We start from the raw sequence: 14,642 nt of genomic DNA on the forward strand, positions 1-14,642 counted from the left end.
GTATTTTTAAATATTTGTGCGTAATTTTACATTGTGGGGAGTCTTGAAATACACAATATGTTCCCAATATATTTATAAGGAGGCTATTTTAACCCACGGACGGCGAACGGGCGTGTTTATATAAGCGCATTTCGTTTTGGTGGTCAAAAATATATGTATATATAAATCTAATAATGGCGGATTATTGCCCCCCTTTACAATACTATAAATATATTGCTACACTTCACTGACTAACTGTTATCGATGTTGGTATCGTCATTTAGCCCACCACTAGTTTTGTTGTTGGGACGGGCGCAAAGGCGACTTAAGCCATTAGCAGCTGTGTGAATTTAATTAAAAAATAAATAAAACTATTCACAGATGCGGAACAAGACAACAAAGACGGGCGCGATAAGCTTTCGTCTCGTGCGAAATTGACAAAATTTAAATAGTGGATAACATTTTTTAGTGCAAGCATTCCAATCATTCGATTCGATTGGGCAATTACAAAGTACAAAATTCAAAATAAAATAAAACCAAATACCAAAAAAATCAAAGTATAATAAATTAAATGTGATTAAAAAAGTTTTATAAATATATTCAAGTCTGTCTTGTACATACGCACACACATAGACACAGGCACTCACCCACACAGTGATAGTTTTTCCCCTTTTGATGCTGATAAGGCGACAGCAGTAGCAGGCAAAGCAACAGGCAGTAGTCGATAGAAATCTGTGAAATGCACATTGCAAAATGAATGACGACGAGAGCTCAGGCAAAGTCACGACTCAGCTGATTGGGAACACAATGGCGTCCACACCAGCTGCCGTTCGTCTGCCCATTGTGGGCATGACATGCCAGTCCTGTGTCCGCACCATTGAGGAGCATATTGGTCAAAAAGTGGGCATACTTAAGGTCCGTGTCCAATTGGAAGAGCATGCCGGCTACTTTGACTATGATCCGTCTCAAACCAGCCCCACACAAATAGCCAATGACATCGATGACATGGGCTTCACATGTACCTACACGGAGCCCTCGCCCGAACCCACCAGCAACGGCAACATCAACAGCGGCAGCAGCAGCACAAATATCCGTGTTCTGGGCATGACATGTCAGTCGTGTGTTAAGAATATCGAAGGCAACATTGGCACCAAGCCTGGCATCCAACACATTGTTGTTGATTTGGCCAACAAAAATGCTAATGTCACCTACGATCCTGGCCAATTGAATCCTGCCCAGATAGCCGAGCTAATCGATGACATGGGTTTTGTGGCCAGTGTGGCAGTGGGCACCAATAGCCGTCCAACCAGTCCAACTACCACAAATCACTCCAAATCGCCCGTCCCAACCCCCAAGGCATCTCCGCCACACGCTCCATCGAATGGAACAGCGGTTTTGGTGCCCATTGAGAAGGAGTTTCTCACAAAATGTTTTCTACGCATACGCGGCATGACCTGTGCCAGTTGTGTGGCCACCATTGAGAAGCATTGCCGCAAAATATATGGCCTGGATAGCATACTGGTGGCCCTTTTGGCTGCCAAAGCTGAGGTTAAATATAATTCCAATGTTCTTACCGCGGAGAATATTGCCAAATCCATTACCGAATTGGGTTTCCCCACCGATATTATCGATGAGCCCGACAATGGTGAAGCCGAAGTGGAATTGGAAATATTGGGCATGACCTGTGCATCCTGTGTGAATAAGATTGAAAGTCATGTACTCAAATTGCCTGGTGTTACCGCTGCCTCAGTGACCCTAATGACAAAACGGGGTAAGTTTCAGAATGTCACAATGTCGGAATAAAACCTATTTTAGGGATATAAAACTTAGATATCCTTTAAGTTTTCGCCACTCTCTTGTAACATTATCTAAAATTACGTAACGCATTATTCGAAGAAACGTGGACGTAAAGCTTAGCTTTTTAAAAAGAAACGTTTTTTTACGAATTGCACTAATTAATATTACATAGTTTCTTCGTTATGAACGACCAGCAGATCGACCAGACTTTAGAAAATCAAAGCCTTACAGTCTGGTATTCAACGACTAAACAAAAAATATTTAGATCGTCTTCAATAAACGATAAATTTATACATAAAAAATGTTGCCACAATGCTTACGAAAAGTTCAAATTTCTGAGAATATCTGAAATTGTAAACCTCTCACGTACTGGCAAATATTTCTAAGCGACGCTTTTATACAATAAACAAACATTTACTTCAAGAAACAAATATTCTTTTATATTAAGAATACAAAAAAAGAAAAAAAAGTGAAATGCCTGGCAACCATCTGGTATTAAGATTTACTACTATACCCATATACATATGTACATACATATATCAAAATAGTAATCTTTGAGCAGCTGCTGTTGGTTACAATCCCTCTCTATCTCTCTCTCTCGCTCTCTGTTTGTCCCACTATATGTCTCTGAATGGGAACAACAGCTGGTTCCTGGACACTAGAACTTATGGGGATTGCGGGGAAGCTAGATATGTAGGTCGGTAACCTGATAATATTAAACTTTTTGAGGTACTTTAAAATACGAAATTCGTAATTTCTTTTGTCGTCTGTAATCAGTGTAATTTAGATCGGAAATCGGTTTTATGCTTTAAGTTAGATTAGAGCGATAGCCAACAGGGACTATATGCATATACATATGCTGCTATTTTAACAAAAATAAGATTAAATTCATATGGATGTATGTATGTGTGCGTATATGTATATAAACAAATAAAATATATGTTATCTGGGTTGTGACTATACATATATGTACATATATACATACTTAGGAGTGGCTGCCGCTTGTGTACCCCACAATAATCTCCTTTCCTCAGACAAAGGCAGATACAGAATAGAGTGAAATGAAACTGAGTTTCATTGACCACTGAATGCTAAATGATGAGGGGAAATCTCAATCCATATATGATAAACAAAGAACATATATATAAATCACATCCTAATGAAATCATTTCAATGATGTGTAATTGAAATAATTATAGAAATGCTGCAACGAAAATACAGAAAACTATTCCAAGTTCAACTATTTAATAATTAAGCCATAGCTGAACCTTATTTATATGTATATGCCTATGTATACATATATTGTTGATCACACACATCTTTATAGTAAAATTTTGAAAAAAGTTTAGGAGGATCTTACATTTGTTATACAATATAAATACATCTGTATATATGTATGTATGTACAAAAACCTTGAAAAACCGAAAAGGTCTAGGCTTGAGTTATTCATATTTTGGATTGTTATAAACAATGAGTTGTCCAAAAAATAAAAGGTACAATGGAAAGTGAAAGACCTACCTAAGCAGCACACACACACATACAACAATTGTTTTATAAATGCGTATATTCAAGTATATATATACAAATACATATATAATCTGACTATTGTTTTGGAATTTTTCTCTCAACCTCCTATGCTGTTCCAATTGATTTCAATTCTCAGCCAAGCTACATACGGAAATCCGTTAAAGCCAAAACCAAGTCAAGTCAAACCAAACCAATCCCTCCCCTTCTCATAACTAAAAATCAAAACTAGTTGGCTTACGTGCAAAATATATATACATATATACATTTGTACATACACATATATATTTATGTATACAACTCAAATAGAGTTTCATGTATAATTATTGCAATCGAAACTGGTTTTCCTTCAACCGCTCTCTTTTCGAGCACTTTCCCATTTGAATTAAAAAAAAAAAAAGAAAGAGAGAGGGAGAGAGCGAAAGAGATTAAACCATATCTCTAATAAAACTTAAATTTTTATTAGATCGAATCATTGTTTGAAACATTTAAATGTACTTTTTTGTTGTCGTTGTTGTTTACTGTGAAGCAAAACATATGTTTTTCTCTTGTTTTTTGGGGGGGCGATGCTTATCAACTGATAAGTAGGTACAACTAGAAATAGAAGTCTTACTAACATTGACTAGCAAACAACAACTTTGAAATGGACAAAAGAATGCCATAAGAAAGGGTACAAAAGGAAAACAAACAAAAAAGAAAAAGAAGATACTAAATGACTGAGCAAATGGTTAATACCGATCGATCGATCGATCGATCGATGCGATGTGATCATATTTCGATTTCAATGATAATTAGCATTAATTGTTACACACTCGTTGACCAGAGGCTTTCATTTTGCACACGGCATTCCTTTCAATTAAGTAATAGTCAAGTGATTGAACGAACGATCGGACAGATGGATATATCGATTGATCGATCGATCGTTGTTTGGTTCTGTGCGATTCCAAGGCATCATTGTCAAGATTCTGTTGAAGAATTGCACAAGTTGTTGAAATGTCATTATCTATTACTGGAACGGAATTAAAAAAGAATTTTATCTGGCAGAGCAAATACTTGGTACTAAGATAGTTTAGATATGAGTTGGTATTACTTTTCATCCAGCTCTCTCCCGCTCTCTATTTATCTACGATCACAAGATGGTTTTGGTTATAACCTTCACTTTGATTGGGAATTCATTTATACATAAAATGTATGTATGTATGTTTGTAATCGACCAACGATAGCAACAGTTAACAAATTTGAAAATTATCTTATCGTATCGAACACAACCACCTACAAATTGCGCTGTGTCAACCCAAGCTTCTGGGCTTAAATGGCAAACGCGAAAAAAAACACAGAAATGAAAATGAAGAAAAGCAAAATTCTATGTATTTATGTATATACAGAGTACTTTGAAAGTTCATTAGCCGCGCACTGTCTCACACACTTATGTTGACTTTGCTAGATATGTACATATATGTATATATATTATTAGCTTTTTGGTTTCTAGGGCATCACACAATTTATTTGCAACTCAATCTACCAAACTAACCGGTTAATCACTTTTTGTCTCTATGCAAAATAAGTAAATCCCAAAAGCGAGCATGAGGAATTCATGAACTGATAGCCAACTAAACTGCACACGACGGCGACGTGGACGCCAGTGCTTTATTTTCCACTTTTAAACGGAAAATAAAATCAAATTTAATACCACATATTTGCTTATAATAAAACCTGAGATATCAAGTTTTAGATTCTCGAGTCAGACTTTAGAAAATTTCAACGATACCCAGTTGCATAATTTAGTTAGTCCCGAAGCAAATAAGTTTAACATCTTCAATGGTATTATGATTATATGACTAGGAATAGTTTATTTTTATTAAATTTAGTGTCTTGATCGATATTAAGAAAATGGGCTTTCCCTGGTACTTACAATTACCTTTATTGACAGACATTTTTTTTTATGAATAGAGATGTAAAAGAATGTTAATGAGATAAGACAAATAAATTACACAACAAAAAAGAAAACAAGAAAGAAAATATAATATGATGAAATTCTCAGCAAAGTTGTGGAAAGTTCTTGAGAGCGTTGTGAACTTTCATTTATAAAGATAAAGATAAGTCGTTATATGATGACTATGTTTAAGATTTAAACTATCATATCCTCAAGTAGTTAAACTTTACTTAATTCAAACACTTTGTCAATTATATCTAAAAGGGCAACTCCTTCTTGATCCTTCGTATTTTGCTGCAAACTTAATATGAACTTTTAAGTTGATCAAAGTCAGTTTACGATATACTATACCTATGTCCTCTAAAAGATTTATTCAATTCTTAGATATTACGTGAAGACGTAGTAAGAAGTAAAGAAGTTTACAACCAAGATCTACGCTTCGCTAGCATTCTGTAAAAGACATATTATATTGCATACTTTTAGGCGCGAAAAACAGAAAGAGACATCCTAAATATATATGGTTTAAATATTCTATTCTCATCTCAATTTTTTTTTCTCGAATTGTTGCAGGAAAATTTCGCTATAGTACAGATGAGACGGGACCAAGAAGCATTTGTGAGGCCATCGAATCGCTGGGTTTTGAGGCCACCCTGCTGACAGGACGCGACAAGATGACCCACAATTATCTGGAGCACAAGGAAGAGATACGAAAATGGCGTAACGCATTTTTAGTTTCATTGATATTCGGCGGTCCCTGCATGATAGCCATGATCTATTTCATGATGGAGATGAGCGACAAGGGTCATGCGAATATGTGCTGCATAGTGCCGGGTTTATCGATGGAGAATCTAGTGATGTTCATCCTCTCAACGCCGGTGCAATTCTTCGGGGGGCTTTCACTTTTATGTACAATCGTATCGGGCAATTAAGCATGGAACCACCAACATGGATGTGCTCATTTCGATGGTGACGACCATATCTTATGTGTATTCGGTGGCTGTGGTCATTGCCGCCATTCTCATGGAACAGAACAGTTCGCCACTGACCTTTTTCGATACGCCGCCGATGCTGTTGATATTCATTTCACTTGGACGATGGCTAGAACACATAGCCAAGGGCAAGACATCGGAGGCTTTATCCAAACTGTTATCCCTCAAGGCGGCGGAAGCGTTGCTCGTAGAGATTTCCTCGGATTTCGATATTGTAAGCGAGAAGGTTATATCGGTGGATTATGTGCAACGTGGCGATGTTCTCAAGGTCATACCCGGCGCTAAGGTGCCCGTGGATGGGAAAGTACTCTACGGTCATTCCACATGCGATGAATCACTCATTACGGGCGAGTCGATGCCCGTGGCCAAGCGCAAGGGTGCTGTGGTAATTGGTGGCTCCATCAATCAGAACGGAGTCCTCCTTGTCGAGGCCACGCACACGGGTGAGAATACAACGTTGGCCCAGATTGTACGCCTCGTGGAGGAAGCTCAGACGTCGAAGGCGCCTATCCAACAGTTGGCCGATCGTATTGCCGGCTACTTTGTGCCTTTTGTCGTGGCCATATCGAGTATAACACTTATCGGCTGGATTATTGCCGGATTCGCGAATCCCGATCTGGTGCCAGTGGCCATGGAGCATAAGATGCATATGGATCGGAATACCATTATCATAAGCTATGCATTTAAGTGTGCTCTCAGTGTGCTGGCCATTGCATGTCCGTGTGCCCTAGGCCTGGCCACACCCACAGCTGTTATGGTGGCGACTGGAACAGGTGCCACCAATGGCGTACTGGTCAAGGGAGCCACCGCCTTAGAAAATGCCCATAAGGTAAGTCTTTCATCATATCAAGCCACATGCAAATAACAATGTCTCCTGTCTTGCTTTCAGGTGAAAACTGTTGTCTTTGACAAGACTGGAACCATTACCCATGGCACACCGATGACCAGCAAAGTTACACTTTTCGTCCCACCCCAAGTTTGTAGTCTCGCCCGCGCTCTTACCATTATTGGGGCAGCAGAACAGAACAGCGAACATCCCATTGCGTCGGCCATTGTCCTGTTTGCCAAGGATATGCTTAATTTAGACACCGCAGTGGCCAGTTTTGGCAAATGCTCCAATTTCCAATCTGTGCCCGGTTGTGGCATCCGTGTCACAGTCTCCAATTACGAGCAGACGTTGCGGCAGGCGTGCAACGCTGAACGAATTATCAACTATGAGAATCTTTGGCGTACCCAACCAAACAGTGCCGTCCATGTGGATAATGGAGCCAGTATTGATCAGCTGATACCTCATCGAGATGTCCGGCAATCGATGGAGCTAGCCCACCAACAACTGCTGTCCCTCGAGCCTAACGGAGTCCCTAATAATGGTCAGGTCGAGCAGCAGACGATTATCGACGGTCCCGAAATTCACGTCCTAATCGGTAATCGGGAGTGGATGCAGCGCAATGCCATTGACGTGCCGCTCGAGATAAGCGATTGTATGACACGGGAGGAGCAGAAGGGACACACAGCTGTCTTGGGCGCTCTAAATGGGCAATTGGTGTGCATGTTTGCTGTCTCTGATATGGTTAAACCGGAAGCTCATCTTGCCGTCTACACGCTTAAACGCATGGGCATTGATGTGGTGCTCCTCACTGGTGACAATAAAAACACAGCGGCCAGCATAGCCCGTGAGGTAAAGATTGCTTTCTTCTTGAATGATAAATTGTCTTGTAATCCCACTATTTGTCTCTCTCTCTCTCAAGGTTGGCATACGCCATGTATATGCCGAGGTGTTACCTTCCCATAAAGTAGCGAAAATTCAACACATTCAGAAGAGTGGAATTCGTGTGGCCATGGTGGGCGATGGTGTCAACGATAGCCCTGCCTTGGCACAAGCTGATGTGGGTATCACAATAGCAGCTGGCACGGATGTGGCTGCCGAAGCATCCGATATTGTGCTCATGCGAAACGATCTCTTGGATGTGGTAGCCTGTTTAGATCTCTCACGCTGCACAGTGCGGCGTATACGCTATAATTTCTTATTCGCTAGCATGTACAATCTATTGGGCATACCATTGGCCAGCGGTCTGTTTGCTCCATATGGCTTCACACTACAGCCCTGGATGGCATCGGTGGCAATGGCCGCCAGTTCGGTCAGTGTTGTCTGCTCATCGTTGTTGTTGAAAATGTATCGCAAGCCGACGGCCAAAACCCTACGCACACCCGAATATGAGGTTCACTTGGCCGCTGAACGGGCGCGGCTTAATGGCTCGGAATCGGACTATGACAATCTATCGCTGCATCGCGGTCTGGACGATCTGCCCGACAAGAGGCAACAGATGGCCTTTAAGCGTTCCAATACATCGCTTATATCGCGCATCTTTTTGACCGGCAGCAATATGGCCGGACATGTTACAAAGTCACAGCATGAGGAGGGACTCCTCGACTCCAGTGATCACCTCGATGGACGGGCCAAGATAGTCAAGTCGAGATATTTGACTGATAGTACAGAGCTCCAGAAGCTCTAACAATAACGACTAACGAAAATTTTCAGTGAAATTTGTGAAATTAAGCAAAAAATCAAAATCATTTGCAAATATATTACATACATACATACATGCACATAAATATGCATTGCATATACGTATATTTATCATTTTATATTCATAATAAAGGTGGTATATTCTGGCAGCTAATGAATTCCACTTAACAATATTATTTTCTTTATCTCTTAATATTGTTTCATCAACAGCTTATCATCTATTCCTTATTTTTTTTTTTTTTTTTTTTTTTTTTTGTTTGATAAATATATATTTTAAACTTTGAAATCCCATCATGTATTATTCATTTATTTTGATATACATATATCCATATATTTTCTTTTTTTTTCTTGATTGTTATTGTAAATTATAACGAGTTAAGTGCAAGCAAAGGCATCAACTATTGTTACTTATTGTTAAAACATATATTACTACGAATAAACAGACACAACATACAATATGCGATTTGAATTCACAATTGAACATTTAGAATCATGTAATCGAATTACATACATACAAATAGTTATTGTAAAATAAAATAATGATTACTTTTTTTTTTGCTTTTTTACAACACATGATTATAAGGTTTATATACCAAAATAATGTTAGTAATGTATATGAATAAAGCAAGAAAAAGAGAAACAAGGCGGACCCTATACCAGCAAATTGAATAAGTGTATTATTTTTGTGTTACTTGGCGTTGTGTGTATAGGACAAACAGATCATAAGTGTATATGTGTATCCTGAATATCTATATCTTCTTTATAACTCGACTAATCTCTATTTTTATTCCAGTTAATTTGATTTAGTTAAACCACACAGTTCCTAGTGAGGTGGGGGTCTTGTTAGTTTGGAACCCATTTTTTGAGTCTTTTTAAAGAAAATGTTATAAGGTTTAGCATGATATTTTTGTCTAAATTTTATAAAACTCTTTAATGACAATATTCTCAATACTCCGAAGCACCAAAAATATGATAAAACAATTATCCAACCAGGAAGATCCCTCTTAAGGTGTGTTTCTCATTGTCAAAGACATCATTGGATTCTCCAATGAATTTTCGAAGGCAAAAGGCGACAATTTCACAATTTTAGTGGGCCCATCTGCCAACAATGTATTATATCTAGTAATGTCGTGTAAAAACTGTTTACTTTCTCATTTAGATTTCTATGTGATTAAGTTAACGGTAATTGAAATACTTTTTTATTTTTCAACTATGATTAGTAAGCATTTATACAAAGTATTTTAAGTCCGGCAGTAAAGATGTCAAATAAATAATCTGACAATTTTGTTTGTAAGTCCAGTTAAAGTCATAAATCTAAAAATAGATTCAATCATTGGCATTTTTTTCAGTAAAACATTAAACTATGACACATGTCGAGTTAACTCTCTGATTCATCGGATCTGTTTCCCTCTTATCTCATACTGCTTGAATTATACCACCCAATATAACACACAGTAAATATAAATTTATACCCCTTCATTTATTAAAACATAATTACACAGTTTTTAGTATGTAAAACTAATTTTTCATTTCGAATAAAATGAAGCACGTCTTGTCAGTGTGTGAGAAAAAATAGCTTAGGAAATTGAGAGAAAATTTAGAACGAAATTGGATTATGTATATTGGTTCGCAAAATCAAATTTAAAAACGAAAATGTAGATGTAGGACATAAGTTCGGGAGGGAAAAGGGCAACGCGATGGGAAGGTGGTTCACGCATTACTTAGGGCGTCTTCAATATGTGAGGTTCGTGCTGTATCATCAGGATTCGTCTTGACTTTTGGATAGACATCTAAATGGCTTTTAAAGTCTTCGATGTCAACAATTGTCGCAGCATTGCCTTCTTGTGGCAGGAATTTGACATCTAGGGAATTAGATAGAGCTATGAAAAGATCATCATCGTCCTCCTCGCTAGATGCCACGCCAGATTCTTCTCCATCGTCAGAGTCATCATCGGTTTCAGCAACTTGATGTCCAATAACTTGCACAGAGAGTTTACGCAAATTGGAGACTTCATTCTCCAAAAGGAAGTCGACAATCTCACTTTTGGCTAGCGTGCGCAGAATATCAATTTGTCTGCGGCGACGATCAAAGAGATATTCCTCATTGACAATCTCCAACCAATTGCGATGCACTTCGCTGGACAGTGCCGTATCTGTAACCAAATTTAGCTTGATCAATGAATCCCTGGTGTGGTCATAGTCCTCCTGTGACATTGTCTGCAGAATCTGCAGCATTTTGCCACGGAAAGCTTCGATACGAGATTCGACATGATCGACAGTGGTTTTCGTTTCCTGTGAATTGACCATAATGGAATAACCAGCAATGCCATAGTTAGTGCGCACCGTCGCGCCCACATGGTAGCCCAATTGCTCTTTGGTTCTCAGAGTATCGAACAGTGGCTCATCCACAAACATCATGAGCATATGCAAAATACTTTCCACTCTCACAGTATTTGGGCCGATTTGATAGAAATTCGTTACCACCGAATTGGTATCAGCTTCGTTTAATGCATGACAACGAATGTAGTGGGCACCCTGCGGCAATTGAACAGTTCGATCCTCGATAAAATGACGATCCTTGATCACCTGGCAGTTAAGGCGAGAGAGAACGGAGTTTAGTACATTGTGCGCCGATTCTTCCGTGTAGTTGCCCTGAATGAGAGCCTGAATGTACAACTGTTGTGGGAATTTTTCTGCAAATTCTCTCAGATCTTCCAGTGTGATTTCGTTAAGGCACTTGTATTTATCAATCAACTGCCAGCGAATCTGTTCCAAGACGCAAAGTCGAACATCCCTAGACAATAAAACAAGGCAAAAAAGAATAATAATAAATAAGCAAACCCTCTACAAATACTATTGATTTGTCTTACTTATTTAATGCCTTTGGCTTAATGAGTGTGTTGAATAATGACTTTCGTTGATCCTTTTTGAAAGTATTCAACATCTCCTCATTCAATGTAGACGATACTGTCATCATGCCCTCTGCGATCGCCTCCACAATTAAATGCAGCTTTTCATTATATCCGCTGACCTTCAAAACGATACCCTTTTCGTTGGCATAAAAGCTGTAAGAGAGCCCAGCATTTGTGGCCGGATACAGCTCCTCGGCGACATGAAATTTAACCAACTCTTCGTACATGGTGCACATAGCATCACTATATGGGACAACATATGGGAATGAAAGATTATTCAATTGAGGGGGAAGACAATTTTACTCACTTTTTGACACTCTGACGTTGCAATGGCGATGTAAAGTAGAAATACATAAATGCCTCAGGTAGTTCAAATTTATCATCCTGTCGGAACCAGAGCTCACATATTTCCGTTTTAAGCAATTTCTTGGGAGCCGCTGGTACATCTGGTTTGCCCTGCTGATGCCAAAATAATGTGAAATCATGGGTAACAAAACGATTTGGTTCGGGCAAAAAGAGTTCGGGAATTGGTTTCGATTCGTTCCACAATTGTTTCCACTTATCCGGCATATCAATGCAGCAGTATTCGGTGCCAAACCATTTCTCCTGCTTGTCGTAGGATATGCCTTCATACTTTGTATGTGACGTAATCATAAGATTGAAATTGAATTTATTTAAATGCTGAATGAGATTGTCCAACTGACTCTCATTGTACTCAAAATAGAGCTCATTGCCAGTAAGAATATCTTTGGGTGGGAAATATTTGCAACCAAACACCACTTCCACAACATTATCAAAGGCAGGACGTTGCGCCTGAAAGCGAAAACCATTAGCTTCAATGCTTTGCTGCTCCTCATATATCTGCTTAAGAGATGGGCAAATTTCAAAGAGTTTAGCATAGGCAAATGTTGCGGCCAGAACTTCGTCAATGTGTTTGAAACCTTCATCGGTCAAATAAATGCAGATATTGAATAGAGCAAACATGCTGTTGTTGTCGAAGCCATTGTCATCAATTCCCGCTATCAACCGCAGTGACCACAGACGCTTCCTTAAGTAAGCACATAACGAACCCTTTCCCTCATATCCCATCAAATAGGAAAGGAAACCATCTGGCTTGCTGCGATAAAGCGGACGCACTGCTGGCAGCACCCAAGTCAACTCCAACTTGCATTCGTTCTCCACTGGCTTTACGAAAAACACTTTCTCATGAAACTCCTTGCGGAATGCCTGCCGGTAATCAAATTTTGTAAGATCAGGAGCCTTAATATCGTTTCTGGGAATATCGGCGAAATATCGCAACACTAGTGACTCAAGATCTTCGATGGGTAGGCGTGCTTGCAGGCACACAAAAAGGCGATTAGCTGCATAATGATCCTGTCGAATCTCGTGAAGAAGTTTATACAAGACATCATCGTCCACGTTGTCCTTTAATGATTTCATATTGCCCCAGGCGAAGGTCCCATGCGGGAATTCTTCATTGGCTAAGCTGGCTAGCAATTGATCGCGACGCGTTTCATCGTCCTGGACTATTTGCTGGAACTCAGATTCTACAGCACAGCGCTCTCGTTGCATAGCCTCTTGCTTCATTAACGGATGCTTCAATAAAGCAGTGAAATAATCCAAACTGGAGTCCAAATGCTTTTCAGCTACCTCAAAGTAGAAGTAGGTATCCTCACAATCCGTATTGGCATTGTCAAATCCACCACATTTCTTGATGTGCGCATCAAAGATATTCTCTTCGGGATATTTCTTTGAGCCCATAAAAATCATATGTTCGAGAAAATGGGCCAATCCCTGATAGTTACGCGGCTCAGCGAATGAACCGTAGTCAACCATGACAGCACAGGCGGCCAACTTTTCATCGCCCTCTCCGCTGTCGCTAGAATCTGAATCCTTGCTGCCGTCCGAACTTGATGATATAGTGCTATCGCCACTGCTCGACTCCGATGAGCTAAGGACTTCACCTGACCCACCAGATCCCAACGAGGAATCCGATGTGGTGAATCCATCATGTGGCATTGGAGTAGGATCAGAGATGATCAGTGCTTTCAGGCCATTTGCTAAGAGAAGAGTTCTGAGAATAACAAGTGCAGGGTTACAAAAGATCTGATACTCGAAGGGGCAAACAAAACAATTGATAACTCACTTGTATATTTTCTTGTCTGTTTCCGATTTAACGGGTATATCCAAATATTGAACCTGATCTGACATCTTGGTCAATCTTTGTTGTGGCACGTTGTGAGACTGAAAATGCTTCCCAGATAATTGTCGAGGTAAAACTAATTGTTGGAAACCGAGTCTTAGCCTTCTCTGCGATCTTAGAATTGCTTTTGTTACCGCTGCCGTTGCTGCTGATGTCGTTCGTCTCACCAACCGAAACGATTCAAGTTGATTCCCCTATATTCGTTGTGAAGTGAATGTGTGACAGGAATCGGAAGCAGAAGCATAAGCCTCCTTTATCGTAAAGGTTTAGTTGGTAAGTCTTCCGCTTTCGCTGTGTTAACTGGTTATTTGAACTGCTTGTGTCGGCGTACTAAATGAATTTGCAAAGTCCGGTAGTAGTATTTTGTTTTTTATTGTAACCTATTTGGTTACTGCCCAGACGTGGGCTGGAGAACAAGTGTGACCGAATGAAAGCAAGCAGAACATTAGTCACAGTCGCAGTGATTGGTAGGCATGGATCCCCCGGATTGAATCCAGGGAGCTGTCAAATAAATGTTGGACTCGGTAGGATAGTGAAATCCAATTCCCGCTCATACATATGTACATATATAATTCTCGATCTATATCAAAAAGCTTTTGGCTTCTATTTTGCCGACCCATAAACCAAAGAGCTAGAGCAAGTGCTTGGTCAAGTTTCTACAGAGGAATACTTAATAGTAAACATAACGATGAACTCGATTGTGAAGCGTTTGAAAAGTTTACTACCAAAATTTTAATTTTTTATTCAAAATGCAAGTAACAATCACTGTCGCAGTGAC

The 14,642-nt window shown here is 39.5% G+C and overlaps 2 protein-coding genes across 2 annotated transcripts; one reads left to right on the plus strand and one right to left on the minus strand.

The window, feature by feature from the left end:
- The first annotated feature begins 272 nt into the window (after positions 1 to 272).
- ATP7 (copper-transporting ATPase 1) lies at positions 273 to 9,413 on the plus strand. Its single transcript, XM_068285115.1, is given in 5 exon segments — positions 273 to 1,750; positions 5,804 to 6,120; positions 6,122 to 7,051; positions 7,112 to 7,900; positions 7,971 to 9,413. Coding segments are annotated over 5 exon segments (3,819 nt in total). The 5' UTR covers positions 273 to 732; the 3' UTR covers positions 8,736 to 9,413.
- A 797-nt stretch (positions 9,414 to 10,210) lies between these two features.
- Nrd1 (Nardilysin) lies at positions 10,211 to 14,281 on the minus strand. Its single transcript, XM_068285171.1, has 4 exons — positions 13,808 to 14,281; positions 11,969 to 13,735; positions 11,620 to 11,904; positions 10,211 to 11,543 (listed from the first exon to the last, which is right to left on the minus strand). The coding sequence occupies exons 1-4, from the start codon at positions 13,870 to 13,872 to the stop codon at positions 10,460 to 10,462; spliced, it is 3,201 nt and encodes a 1,066-aa protein (XP_068141272.1). The 5' UTR covers positions 13,873 to 14,281; the 3' UTR covers positions 10,211 to 10,459.
- Positions 14,282 to 14,642: the final 361 nt, after the last annotated feature.

The sequence above is a fragment of the Drosophila tropicalis genome, unplaced genomic scaffold (genome assembly GCF_018151085.1).
Source record: "Drosophila tropicalis isolate 14030-0801.00 unplaced genomic scaffold, ASM1815108v1 contig_4, whole genome shotgun sequence".
In the NCBI taxonomy this organism is placed as follows: domain Eukaryota; kingdom Metazoa; phylum Arthropoda; class Insecta; order Diptera; family Drosophilidae; genus Drosophila; species Drosophila tropicalis.